The sequence below is a fragment of the Martes martes genome (genome assembly GCF_963455335.1).
Source record: "Martes martes genome assembly, chromosome: 4".
Taxonomy (NCBI): domain Eukaryota; kingdom Metazoa; phylum Chordata; class Mammalia; order Carnivora; family Mustelidae; genus Martes; species Martes martes.
The window spans coordinates 156,242,141-156,257,071 of NC_137891.1; the positions used below are offsets into that span (position 1 = coordinate 156,242,141).

General features: G+C 39.2%; 1 protein-coding gene across 1 annotated transcript in view; it reads left to right on the forward strand.

The window, feature by feature from the left end:
- TESK2 (testis associated actin remodelling kinase 2) overlaps positions 1-14,931 on the forward strand; it is a 139,936-nt gene that overhangs the window by 87,619 nt on the left and 37,386 nt on the right. The window contains exon 4 of the mRNA XM_080800259.1: positions 14,871-14,919. Within this exon, the coding sequence (XP_080656385.1) occupies positions 14,871-14,919 (49 nt within the window). The remainder of the gene's footprint in view (positions 1-14,870; positions 14,920-14,931) is intronic.

A 14,931-nucleotide genomic window follows, 5' to 3' on the forward strand; every position in this document is an offset into this window, starting at 1 on the left:
CTTACTTTTCTCAGTTTCTAGTGGCTTGCATTCTTTGGCTTGTAGCTCCTTTCATCTTCAAAGCCAACAGTGACCAGCTGATTCTTTTTCATATTGTATCCCTCTAATACTAACTTTTTGACCTTCCTCTTCTATCTTTGGGGACCATTGTGATGACACTACAAGTGTGGGGTAACACTTGATAATCCAGGATAATCTCCCTATTTTATTTTTTTAAAGATTTTATTTATTTATTTGACAGACAGAGATCACAAGTAGGCAGAGAGGCAGGCTGGGAGAGAGGAAGGGAAGCAGGCTCCCTGCTGAGCGGAGAACCCGACATGGGGCTCGATTCCAGGACCCTGGGATCATGACCTGAGCCGAAGGCAGAGGCTTTAACCCACTGAGCCACCCAGGCGCCCCTAATCTCCCTATTTTAAAGTCAGCTGATTAGCCACCTTAATTCCATCTGCAACTTTAATTAATTCCTTTGCCATATAACAACATAGTCACAGGTCTTGGGGGTTAGAACATGGATATCTTTGGACATCTTCTGCCTATCATAGTTTACCCTTAGGAAAACATTTTGAGCACATCTCCAAGTACTACTGTTAACCCATATTAAATATTACTAAAACTCATTTTCTCTTTTTTATATAAAAATAATAGAGATAAAAAAGAAAAAAATAATAATATAGATTTAAAAAGTTCTAATTTTCTTCCCGTACCTCAGTGGATAATCATGCTCATTCCTCATTTTATTTTTTTATTTTTTATTCTTTAAATTATTTTTATTAGCATATAATGTATTATTTGCCTCAGGGATACAGATCTGTGAATGGTCAGGCTTCCACACTTCACAGCACTCACCATATCACTCATTCCTCATTTTAGAGACTACTGGATAATAGTAGGACTTAGGAAAGATCCCACCTTGGAATTAAGAAATTTAACTTTTAATTGAATTCAGTAAATATTTACTAAGTCCTAACTATGAACAAGGCAGTATTTTAGGTATATATAGAGACACAAAAATTACATGGTGTATTTATTCCAGGAGGATTAACTACTGTAGTAAACACCATAAAATCTTATTTATTTAAGGGCTTGCTTTCTTTTCTTGTCTTTTTTTTTTTTTTAAGTTTTTAAGTAATCTCTCTATACCTAATATGGGGCTCGAATTTATAATCCTGAGATCAAGAGTCACATGCTCCACCAACCAGTCCAGGCAAGTGCCCCTTAAAAGCTTGTTTCTTATTTATGTCCTGGTTCAATGTGTATTGGGTAGAGGTAGAAGGGGAGTTTTTGTTTTGTTTTGTTTTTTGTTTTTTAAACCTAAGATGGGGCCTTAGATTCCTTCACTGGATCTTCTGCATCTGCTGACAGATGAAAAAGGAAAGTATGGAGGATAGGGTTGAGGTTTTTATGGGACAGGCCTAGAAATGACATGATCACTTCTGCCCCTATACCACTCTCCGGAACTCAGTGTTATGGTGTTAACCAACTGTTATAGACACTGGGAAATGTCATTTACTTAAGGAGGAAAAGGGAAAAAATTTAGTGAATATATAGCCATTCTCTTCCACGTATATAAGATCCCTACCCTCAAGAACCCTCTAATTTAGTGGAAGGAGCAGACATAGATAAAACTTGATGTAAAAGGCAGGCCTGTTAAGTGTTGTAATAAGAGTTTTAAATAGAGTGATATAAATGTGCAAGGAAGAGAAAGATTACTTTGGATTAGAAAGATTGGGGAAATACTTGAAATTATATCTCTGAGATGGGAATTATTATAACCATTCCCAAAGTGTGGTTTTAACAATCAAATAACTTGATACGTGGCAGTGCCTGGCACACTAAATGGTACATAAACGTTGGGTGCTATTGTTGTTATTGTTATTCTTTGGAGACGTTCTTGCACTGAGTTTTTAAGGATTGGTAGAGCTTTGAAAAGTGGATTCCAGATGGACTCATTCTAGCAACAGTATGGAGGTGGGAGAATTTAGGACATTTTTAGGAGTAGAAACTTATATAACTAAAACATAGAGAATATAGGTGGATATAATAAGAGATAAGGGAAGAGAGGTGTGGGTCAGATTATTCACACTCTTGAATAACACACTCTTGAATTTGGACTTTGATCAGGAGCTGTGTGCTGCCACAAAAACTTTGAGCAGCCACTAGCTTCTTAATGAAAGGTATTGTATCTTGCTCATTTTTTTAAATCCTTTTTATAACTATATGAAGAGGTAATATAACATTGTGATTAAAACCACGGAACCCACTGTGTAGGTTTGATGCCTGGCTCTGCCACGTATTATCTGTATGATTTTGGGCAGATTGCTTTATTTCTCAGATTCCAAGTTTCTTTATCAATGCGATTGGGAGAAAAAAAGTATTATTTCGTTGGATTATTGTGAGGATTAAATGAATAGAATATAAAAATAATGCGTGCATAGTAAGCGTTCTTTAAGAATCAGTTGCTATCATAATCATAATCTTTACCAGTGCCTGGCACATAGTAGGCATTCAATAAGTTGTTCTTTTTTTAAGATTTTATTTATTTGACACAGAGAGAGAGAGACAGCGAGAGAGGGAACACAAGCAGGGGGAGTGGGAGAGGGAGAAGCAGGCTTCCTGCTGAGCAGGGCACCGGATGTGGGGCTCAATCCCCTGACCCTAGGATCATGACCTAAGCCAAAGCAGATGCTTAAGGACTGAGCCACCCAGGCACCCCGGCATTCAATAATTTTTGAGTGGTCAGGCTCGTGTTTTAAATTCACCCAGCAAGTATTTATATACTATCATATGACAGGCAAGAGAATTCATTTTATTTTATGAAACATAGTTAAAGGTAGGAAATGGTGTAGATGGTGGTGTAGATGGAGAGCCTTGGTAGTTAGGTCAGAAGCATGCTAGTTCAGAAATACTTCTCCTTAGAGGGAGCCAGATTTGTTTTGTGGGAAAGGAAGTATTTGAACTGAGCTTTGAGGGTGGGTAGAATCTAACTATGTAGAAATGAGGGGAGGGGCATTCTATGCAGTGGAAACAGTCTGAGAAAAGTCAAAGGGTGTGTAAAAGCATGGTAATAACACTTTATGGAAAATAGTAAATCATGCTACAGGAAAGTCTATGGCAAATTAAGTTTCTGGTCGAAGTCTAGTTTACTAGTAGTATCAGAGTTGGGAGTTTCCTCTTACAGTCTCACTAACTTTAGAGTGGGTGATCATTTGCCTTTTGTCTAGACTGAGCCTTGGTGCTCAGTATGTATTCCAGGGGTCTAGGAGCATCAACATTAGCTGGGAGCTTATTGCCTGGGTGGCTCAGATGGTTAAGCATCTGCCTTTAGCTCAGGTCATGATCCTCAGGCTCCTGGGATAGAGTCCTGCATCGGGCTCCCTGCTCAGCGGGGAGTCTGCTTCTCCCTCTCAATCTCCCTTTGTGCTCTCCTCTCTCTAAAATAAATAAAAAGAATCTTAAAAAGAAAGAAAGAAATTCAGACTCTCAGCTTAGCTTCTCTCTGCCCCGACCTATTGAATTGGAGCCTGCAATTTACATAATTCCCAGGTGATTTGTTTGCACATTAAAATTTAGGAAGCACTGGCTGAACAAACAACAGTAACTCTTCCTACATCTTAACGAGTGTGTGTGTGTGTGTAGTATAAAAACTAAGCACGTGCATTAACAAAGAGCTCTCCTCCTGAATTAAGTAATTCTGACTGGCATGATTTTGGGTGGTAGTAGTGGGGAGTAAAAATCATTCTAAATGTATTTTTTTAGGTCTGACCTCATACCAAAAAAGATTTGAGGCTTCATCCGCAACTTAGATTTTAATATAATTAGCAATAACAATTTCAGTGAGAACTTAGTGTTGACATTAAGTACTTTTCTAGGGACACCTGGGTGGTTCAGTTGTTGGGTGTCTGCCTTTGGCTCGGGTCATGAGGATTGAGCCTTGCTTTGGGCTCCCTGCTCTGTGGGAAGCCTGCTTCTCCGTCTCCCATTCCCCCTGCTTTTGTTCCCTCTCTCGCTGTGTCTCCCTCTGTCAAATAAATAAAATCTTTAAAATAAATAAATATTTTTCTAGGCGTATATCACTTCCCTGTTAAGGATGAGTAATATTTCCCTTTTAAAGTATATGCTTTTTATAGAACTGGAATGATGAACTCTGCTCAAGCTCTTCTTCCAATATAAAGCTAATACCTGTCTTAGCTTGTGAGCTCTGTGACACTGTTTTGGATGTGGTGGGTGGTGGAAAGGAAGTGAGGTTGAGGAGGTCAGGCAGAACAGTTTCACATAGAAGTAGAGTTGTGCTGTACCACTGTGATGTGGTGATGTGAGTCGGGGGTGGGGAGGAAGGTAGGTAGAAAACTGTCACATGAAGCCAGTGCCTGCCTGAATGTGCTGCCTGTGACGTCTCTGGGGATGATGTGGTCATAGTGAATAGTGGGCCTGTGGGGGTGTATCATGCCCAAACCAGGTCTTTTCAGCTTCTAGGAGGTCCATGACTTTAAAATGTAGCCATTGTTTTGCTAGTAGAGTCCTATTGCCTAGCTTCTATATAAATATTTGATTAAATAAAATAAATACCTCTTGTCTTTCCAGCCTTGTACCTTCCTCTAAATGTTCTTTCTTAGAAAATGAATTTACATTGTCAAGCTAATTTGGTGATTATTGCTTTTGCATTCAAGAAGTGTTTGTTCTGTATCTTATATGCAAAGCATTGTGTATCAGGCACTGTGTATAGAAATGAGAATAGATCTATATTCTTGAAAACCTTTCTTATATTCCAGCCTGGAGACTGAGTTAGAAATGTTAAAAGAAGAAGAATAGCTAACATATTCTAGTGCTTATTACGTTCCAGGAGCCCAAGTTATGTCATTTCATCTTCACAATAACCACTTGGTTATTTAGGTAATAGTAATACTTTCATTTTGCATGTGAAGAAACTAAAATATGGAGAGGTTATCATGAAGTGGCAGAGCCAGAATTCAAATATGAGCAGTCTTACTCCAGACCCTGGACCACCTCAGTTATGCTTATGGACAGTCTTTCATAGCAGGGTGAAAAGTGCATTGTAATACTGTTGTGGGGAGGAAGGGAAAGATAGAGAAATAATGCTAGCCGAAGATATCTAGGAGATGAATGTAGAGAAGACGAAATTTTAGCTGATCCTGGAAGGATGGTTTTCAGTAAAATGAAATAAAATAGTCTTCTGACTCCGAGAAGAGCTTGAACTTCAGTTTGTAGGTCATAAAAATCATTCATGCCATTAAACAAATCTTTACTGAGAGTTTGCTTACTGTGTGCCAGATACTATACTAGGTACTAGAAATGCAGAAATAAAAAAAAAACTCTGAATCCTTCATAGTAAGGAAGTTGTAAAAGAGTGATGTGGGCAGAAGGCCAATTATAATGATCTTCAGAATGAGTGAAGATTAAAGAAATGTAGATAGTGAATGTAACCTATTAAAAGTTTGATAACAAATGAAAAGAGTAAATTAGTATCCTGTTTTAGGGACGGGGCAAGGAAGCATTTTTTGAGATGGGGGAAATTTAAGTATATTTGTAGGATAGAACCAGAGGAGATGAAGAGATGGGGAAAGAATAAGGCTTTTTTTTTTTTTTTTTTTTTTAAGAATAAGGCTTATAGGAAAATATGAGGATCCAAAGATAAGTTGGACCAGATCAAGTTTTAAATACTGTGGTAAGGAATTTTCAACATTATTCTATAGGCAGAAGGGAGCCGTTGAAGTGTTATGAAGAGGGTAATGACATACTTTGTGTTTTGAAAGGTGATCCTAATAGCCATGTAAGGGATGGTATAATTTAGGATCATTAATAATGATAAATTAAAAGCAACTAAGTTTTATTTGAGCATGGGCTAGACATTGCTAAATACTGTACCTGAACTATTCCATTTAATCTTCCTAAGTAGCCTCTAAGATGGTGTTATTTTGGGGTCCCATTTTTGCAGATGAGGAAATTGTAAGTCCCCCTAGATGGGAATGGGTTGGATCCCTATGCAGTTGTGCAAGGGTCAGCAAACTGTTTCTGTGAAGGACTAGACAGTATATATTCTAATCTTTGCAAGTCATACAGTCTCTATCGCAGCTAAGCTGCCATAGACAATGCCATGATTTTGTTCCAATAAAAAAATTATAAAAACTGGGCGCTTGGGTGGCTCAGTTGGTTAGGCGTTTGCTTTCTGTTCAGGTCATGGTCCCAGAATCCTGGGATGGAGTCCCTCGTTGGGCTCCCTGCTAGGCAGGAAGTCTGCTTCTCGCTTTGCCTCCCCCCAACTCCTGCACTCCCTTTGCCTCCCTCCCCCACCCTCTCTCATGCACACAAAAATAAATAAATAAAAACTTTCAAAAAATTATAAAAACAAGTAGTGGGCCATAGTTAACCCACCCCTGGTAGGGCCTACTATAGTTTGGAAAGCCATAATGAAGAAAGAAATGTGGCTTATCATATTTTACTTTATCTCTTTTTGCTATGGTGGGGCAATAGAACTAGAATTGTTCTTTTTTTTTTAAGATTTCATTTATTTATTTGAGAGAGAGAGAGAGAGACAGAGACAGAGACAGAGATAGTGAGAGAGAGCATGAGCAGGGAGGAGAGGAGGAAGCAGACTCCCTGCTCAGCAGGGAGCCTGATATGGGACTTCATCCCAGAATTCTGGGATCAGGACTTGAACTGGAGGCAGATGCTTTACTGAGCCACCAAGGTGCCCTGGGAATAGAATTATTCTTAGGTAGGGATACCATTTAATCTCAAGAGAAGCATCCTTTCTGTAAGAGGCTCACTAGAAACAGCTATTTATGCATACAGTTTAGCTACATTCTGCAAAATACCCACTTAACTTTTTATTACAATTGCCTTACAGCAGAATGAACTCTAGAATGAAAGTTCTGTGGGAGCAGGGACTTTGTTTTATTCACTGTCCTGTCCCTAAAGCCTTGTATATAGTAGCCACTCACTCAATAAAGAATTGTTTATTTACAATGATGTGGATAGAACTAGAGGGTATTTATTATGTTAAATGAAATAAGTCAGTCAGAGAAAGGCAAATATATGAGTTCACTCATATGTGGAATTTAAGAAGCAAAACAGATGAACATAGGGGAAGGGAAGGAAAAATAAAATAAGATAAAAACAGAGAAGGAAACAAACCATAAGAGACTATTAACTATAGAGAATAAACTGAAGGTTGCTGGAAGAAGGTGGGCTGAATGAAAGATGGGCCTTAAGGAGAGCATTTGTTGGGATGAACACTGGATTTATATGTAGGTGATGAATCACTGAATTCTACTTCTGAAACCAAAACTACACTATATGTTAACTTAAATTTATTTTTTTTAAGGTTTATTTATTTATTTGACAGAGAGAGACACAGTGAGAGAGAGAAAACATAAGCAAGAGGGAGTGGAAGAGGGACAGGCTTCAGCTGAGCAAGGACCCAGTGTGGGGCTCGATCCCAGGACCCTGGGACCATGACCTGAGTCAAAGGCAGATGCTTAACCAACTGAGCCACCCAGGCTCCCCTGTTAACTTAAATTTATTTATTTATTTATTTTTTAAAGATTTTATTCATTTATTTGACAGACAGAGATCACAAGTAGGCAGAGAGGCAGGCAGAGGCAGAGGGGGAGGGGAAAGCAGGCTCCCCGCAGAGCAGAGAGCCCGATGTGGGGCTCGATCCCAGGACCCTGGGATCATGACCTGAGCCGAAGGCAGAGGCTTTAACCCACTGAGCCACCCAGGCACCCCTGTTAACTTAAATTTAAATAAAAAAAGTAAATTAAAGAAATAGTCTGTTAATAAGTGAATGGCATGCTGATTCTTGTAATTCCAAAGACTGGGGAGTTGCACAGATCCTTAGAGTGACCTATTTTAAAGATGCTGTAACAACTGCAGCTCCCTCAGATTAACTGTTTTCTCATTCATCTTGCCCATATTTCCTCTGTTCCACTACAGCCTCCTCTTTTTTTTAAGATTGTATTTCTTTTTTGACAGAGAGAGCACAAACAGAGGAGCAATAGAGGGAGATGGAGAAGCAGGCCCCCCCACTGAGCAGGGAGCCCCATGTGGGGCTTGATCCCAGCACTCCAGGATCATGACCTCAGCTATAAAGGCAGAGGCTTAACATCCTGAGCTGCCCAGGTGCCCTCAGCCTCGTCTTTTTTACCCAACTAGTTTCTGACAGTAACTGCCACTCTCAGATGTTCTTTCTGCATAGGTTATAGACATTGTGCCATGCTGGCCAGAAACAGCATTCCAGATTCAGTCTTCAACATTCTGTATTACTTAGGTTCATTATTTGTTAGACTTTTATCTGCCCAACATTCCTCCCACTCACCCTCTTCCATATTAGGTAGTGATTTTCATAATAAAGAAACTGAGAGATGAATCAAGTTAGATGTCCCAACTTTTCCAGTAGGAAGTGGAGGTAGGAGCAAGGGTTACGGGAGAGTGGGCACATAAAAACCAGCTTTTCGGGTTGCCTGGCTGGCTCAGTCGGTGGAGCATGTGACTCCTGAGCTTGGAGTCGTGAGTTCGAGCCACATTTGGGTGTAGAGATTATTTAAAAATAAAATCTTTAAAAGAAAAAAAAAAAGAAGCTTTTCTGCCCAGTCACCTTGTGACTGAATTTGATTCTCACCTGGTCCATGTTTAAGTTATAATTATGATAATTACTTTTTTTTTGAACTCTTATTGTATAGCAGTCACTGTGCTATGAACTTTATATTAGTTATTTCATTTAATCTCTTCCAACAACCTTATGTTGTGGACAATGTTATCCTATTTTACAAAGAGGGAAACTAATGCTTGCGTAATGGAGTGAAGGTGGGATTGAGCCCACACCCTCTAACTTCAGAGCCTTTTAACTCCTTTACCAATTCACTTCCCATTTATTCCCGAGCCAGAGGTAAGTTTCAACTGGTCATTGGCGCCTGTATCCTATTTTCAGTACTACCTAGATCTTTCCTTGGGTTCTTTCCTTTCTCAAGTTCCCACCAGGTCTCTGGATGCAGTTAGAGAAAACTGGCAGTCCAGAAACCACCTCTTGGAGAAACTCTGAAATTTCCACATTTGTAATTTTGGTCGAAGTGGCATGTCTTTAAAACTCTACTGTGATATTACAGCCAACCACACATTCTCCCTCACTCAGTTCCTTTTCACTCAACAGTCATTTACTGCATGTGCCTCCTATTTTCTGGGTACTGCTCAGTGCAATGAACACAAGGAAGAATATGACCTGGACTCTGCCTTCATGGAACTTTATGGTCCTTTCCAGCCTTATCACTGCTTTGCCTTTACTCTCACTTGTAGTCAGTCTACGCTTTTCTTTGCCCTTCTAAACTAGAGCTTACTTCAGACTTGAGGGCGTTTTTTTTTTTTTTTTTTTTAAGATTTATTTATTTGAGGGAGAGAGAGCATGAGCGGCGGGGAGGGACAGAGTGAGACAGAGGGAGAGAATCTCAGGCAGACTCCTCACTGAGTTGGAGCCCAGCGGGGCTGCATCTCACAACCCTGAGATCATGACCTGAGCTGAAATCAAGAGTCAGATGCTTAACCGACTAAGCCACCCAAGTGCCCCTTGAGGGAATTGTTAATAAAACTTCCTTCTTGGCCCAATTGTCACTGGCTTTGTGACATTTATCTTTTCCTCCCATTTTAATGATCATCATCAGTAATAATCATTTATATGTATGGTTTTTAATTTTAATTTAAAATTTATATTTTAAATTATTTTTGCACATAAATATAACCTGTTGGTTAAAAAGACTTTGAATATAACATAAGTGTATATGCTAAAAAATAAAAATTACCCTTACCTGGTCAGTACCACTTACTGTTTTTCTTCTTCTTTGTTTTATAGCTTTCTTGAGATTTAAATGATATACAATAAACTGCACACATTTAAAGTGTGCACTGCGATAAGTTTTGACATATGTATATACACTCATGAAACCATCAACATGAGGTAGTGAACATGTCCTCCTCCCTTCCCTTTTCACCCCCATAAACTCCACACCTCTCAGGCAACTATGAATCTGCTTTTGTCACTATAGATTCATTTTACTTTATAGACTTTTATATCGATGGAATGGGATGGTATGTACTTTATTGGGTCCAGATTTTTTACTTATTTTTATTTATTTATTTTTTAGAAGATTTTATTTATTTGAGAGAGAGAGACAGTGGGAGAGAAATGAGAGGGGAGAAGGTCAGAGGGAGAAGCAGGCTCCCCACAGAGCCGGGAGCCCAATGTGGGACTTGATCCCAGGACTCCAGGACCATGACCCGAGCTGAAAGCAGTTGCCTAACCAACTGAGCCACCCGGGAGCCCGGGTCCAGATTTTTTAGTCAGCATAATTATTTTGAGATTTATCCACTATTGCATATATCCTTTTTGTAGCTGAGTAATTAGTCTGTTGTATGAATACCATAATTTGTTTTATCCCTTCAGCTGCTAATGGGTATTTGTGTATAAGTTTTGTGTTGACATATGCTTTCACTTCTTTTGTTTTAAATACCTAGGAGTGGAATAGCTAGATCATATGATAGGTACATGTTTACTTAAGAAACTACCTCAATGTCTTCCAAAGTGGTTGTACCGTTTCATATTCCCACCAGCACTGCATGGGTATTCCAGTTGCTCTTCATTTTTACCATCATTTGGTACTGAAAGTCCTTAATTTTAGACATTCTAATAGATGTATAGTACATCTTATTGTTTTGATTTGCATTTCCCTAACGATCTTGAGCATCTTTTCATGTACTTATTTTCCATCTGTATATCTTTAGTGAATTGTCTGTTTTATTCTTTCTCTATTTTTAAAATTGGGTTATTATTGTGTTTTGAGAGATTAAAAAAAAAAATCTAAACATGGGGTGGGTGGCTCAGTCAGTTGAGCATCAGACTCTTGATTTTGGCTGGGGCTGTAATCTCCGGTTTTTGGGATCAAGCCCTGTGTTGGGCTCCACAGTCAGTGTGGAGTCTGCTTGGCATTCTCTCCCTCTCCCTTGCCTCTCCCCCCTCTAAGATAAATAAATAAATCTTTTTTTTTAAAAAGATTTTATTTATTTATTTGTCAGAGAGAGTGCACAGAAGCAGGCAGAGTGGCAGGCAGAGGCAGAGAGAGAAGCAGGCTCCCCACTGAGCAAGGAGCCCAATGTAGGACTCGATCCCAGGATCCTAGGATTATGACCTGAGCCGAAGGCAGGGGCTTAATCCACTGAGCCACTCAGGTGTCCTGATAAGTAAATAAATCTTTAAAAAAAAATTCTAAACACAAATCTTTCTTAGGTATATGCACTGCAGTCTATGACTTGTCTTTTTTTTAAAAGATTATTTACTTATTTATTTATTTGATAGAGAGAGAGAGAGAGAGATCACAAGTAGGAAGAGAGGCAAGCAGAGAGAGAGGGGGAAGCAGGTTCCCTGCTGACCAGAGAGCCCCATGTGGGGCTTGATCCAGGGACCCTGAGATCATGACCTGAGTCGAGGGCAAAGGCTTAATCTACTCAGCCAGCCAGGCGCCCCTATGACTTGTCTTTTCATTCTCTTAACAGTGTCTTAGGAAGAGTTCAAGATGGGGCATCTGGATGGCCCAGTTAGTTGGGCATCTGCTTCCAGCTCAGGTCATGGTCCCAGGGTTCTGGGATCAAGCCTCGCATTGGGGTCCCTGCTCAATGGGGAGTCTGCTTCCTCTCCCAGTGAGCCTCCCACTCGTGTTCTCGCACACTCTGTTCTCTCTCAAATAAATAAATAAATAAATAAATAATCTTTTTTTTTAAAAGCACAAGATTTTGATTTTAAGAAGTCTAATTAATTGGGGGAGACTGGGTGGCTTTGTGGTCATTTGGCTCAGGTCATTATCCCAGAGTCCTGGGATCAAGGCCTGCATCAGTCTCCCTATTCAGTGGGGAGCCTGCTTCTCCCTCTCCCTCTGCCCTTGCTTGTGTTCTCTCTCTTGCTCACTCTCTCTCAAATAAATAAATAAAATCTTAAAAAATAGAAGTTTAATCAATTTTTAATTTTATAGATTATGCTTTGGTGTCATGTCTAAGAAAACTTTGCTTAACAGAAGGTCACAAAGGTTTTCTTCTATGAATTCTTCCAGATATTTTATAGATTTTTTTTTTTTTAAGATTTGTTTATTCGAGAGAGAAAGAATGAGAGAGAGCGAGCATGAGTGGGGAGAAGTCGGAGGGAGAAGCAGACTCTCCGCTGAGCAGGGAGCCCAATGTGGGACTCAATCCTGGGACTCCAGGATCATGACCTGAGGCAAAGGCAGTTGTTTAACCAACCGAGCCACCCAGGCACCCTGTAGATTTGGTTTTACATTTAGGTTTATGATCCATCTTGAGTCAATTTGATATATGCTAAAATGTATTAATCCAAATTTATTTGTATATGTGTATCTAGATGTTCAAGCTCCCTTTGTTGAAAACACTGTTTTTGCTCTACCAAATTGCCTTTGCATCTACCTTTGTACAAAATCAGTCATGCATTGTATTCATTAACTGGGACTGCCTAACAAAGTACCATAAACCTGTGGCTTTAAACAATCTAAATTTATTCTGTCACAGTTCTGAAGTCTGAAATCAAGGTATTGATAGGCAACACTTCCTTCGGAGGCTGTAGGGGAGAATCCTTTCTTGTTTCTTCTGGCTTTTAGTGACTCCAGACGTTCTTTGGTTTGTGGCAGCATAACTTTTATCTCTGCCTCTTTACCTGGCCTTCTCCCTAAATAGCTCTCAAGTATCTTCCCCTCTTCTTTTTTTCTTCTTTCTATTTTTAAATTGAAGTATAGTTGAGAGGCGCCTGGGTAGCTCAGTTAGTTAAGCGTCTGCCTTCAGCTCAGGTCGTGATCCCAGGGTCCTGGGATTGAGTCCTGCATTGGACTCCTTGCTCAGTGGGATGCTGCTTCTCCCTCTGCCTGCTGCTCCCCCTGCTTGTGCTTTCTCTCTCTCTCTCTGTCAAATGAATAAATAAAGTCTTTAAAAAAATTGAAGTATAGTTGATATACAATATATCAGTTTCAGGCATGCAACATAGTGATTTAACATTTATATATATTATGAAATGCTTATCATAAGTATAGTTATCACTTGTCACTATGCAAAATTATTTTGATATTACTGACCATATTCTCTGTGTTGTAACTGAAAGTTTGTACCTCTTCATCCCCTTCAGCTGTTTCTCCCATCTCTGTCCTCCTCCTCCCACAACCACCACCAATTTGTTCTCTGTATTTATGAGTCTGTTTTTATCTTGGTTGTTTTTTTTTTTTTTTTGTAGATTCCACATATGACATCATATTATTATTAGTGCTTCCTAGACATTTTCTATTAATATCCAGACTTTTAAAATATAAATGGAATTTGTAGCTCACTGTTTTTATTTAACAGTATATTTTGGATATCTTCCCATATCAGTGCATAAAGATCTACTCCATTCCTTTTAAATGACTGTATAGTATTCCAATCTGTGAATATACGATAACTACTTAGTCTTTTATTGGCAGGTATTTGATATACAGTGGTGAAGTAAGTGTCCTTTTATATGTACCCAAATTGAGTATATTTGTAACATAAATTCTGAGAAGTGGAACTGTTGGAGCTATTAAAATGTTTGCTAGATATAATCAATTACCCTTTGAAAAAGTTGTGCGAAGAACTTAACAGTGTTTCTTCTTCCTGTTTTCTCACCTTCTGGGCAACACTGAGCATGATCAATTTTAATCTTTGTTCATTTGATAGATTTTAAAAAATATTTTCTTTTAATGTATATCTCTTCAATTATGAGTGAATTAGAGCATTTTGATTTTTTAAAAAAAGATTTTACTTATTTATTTGTTAGAGAGAGAGAGGGAGAACACAAGCAGGCAGAGCAGCAGACAGAGGCAGAGAAAGAAGCAGGCTGCCGCTGAGCAATGAGTCCGATGTGGGACTTGATCCCAGGACCCTGGGATCATGACCTGAGCCGAAGGCAGCAGCTTAACCAACTGAGCCACCCAGGCATCCTGCATTTTGATATTATTATTAGACATTTTACTTTTCTGTGAATTACATGCATTTTTTTTTTGCTTCCTTTTCTTTTTCAAGATTTTATTTATTTGAGAGAGAGAGAGAGTGAGCATGAGTAGGGGGAGAGGGGGACAAAGGGAGCGGGATAAGCATGCTCCCTGTTGAGCAGGGAGCCTTACTTGGGGCTTGATCCCAGGAACTGAGCCAAAGACAGATGCTTAACTGAGCCAACAAGACACCTTTGCTGCTGCTGCTGCTTCTTCTTCTTCTTCTTCTTTTTTTACATATTTGGAGGAGTTCTTTTAATGTAAAGGAAGTTAGTTCTTTGTCTTCCAGCAGATGGGTGCTTCCCCCCCCCCCCCATAGTTCCTAGTTTGTAAATTCCAGACCTTCAGATTGGGTAGTCCAACCTGCTTCCTTTCTACATGAGGAAACTGAACTTCAGATAGTGTTAGTGTCTCTCTCTCTCTTTTTAAAAATTTTTTTTTTAAATTTTGGTGAGCATGTGGCTAGATGGTAGTAGACCTGAAACCAACATCAAATCTCCTTACTTCCAGTTTGGTGCTTTGGTGCCTTTTCTAATATACCATGCTTTTTTTAAGGCTTACTCCTTTCTCTTTTCCACAGTTGTTTTTTACCACTAGATCTTGCCACAACCAGATGTTTCATGGTAAACTTAGAATTTTACCAGCCTGGTATCAAAGTTAGAGAGGCTACAGGGTTGTACAGGAACCCAGGAGACTTCACAGGTATTGGATTGTTTCTAATGCATGAGTAACTAAACTAGTTTCTCAATATGGCAGTTTTGGTATTTTCATTTGTTTAAAAAAATATGTTTTGTTTCATAGGTTCATGGGTGTGTGTGTACATCAAGGACAATTGCATGCGCTTACAGAGGTAAGACTTAAA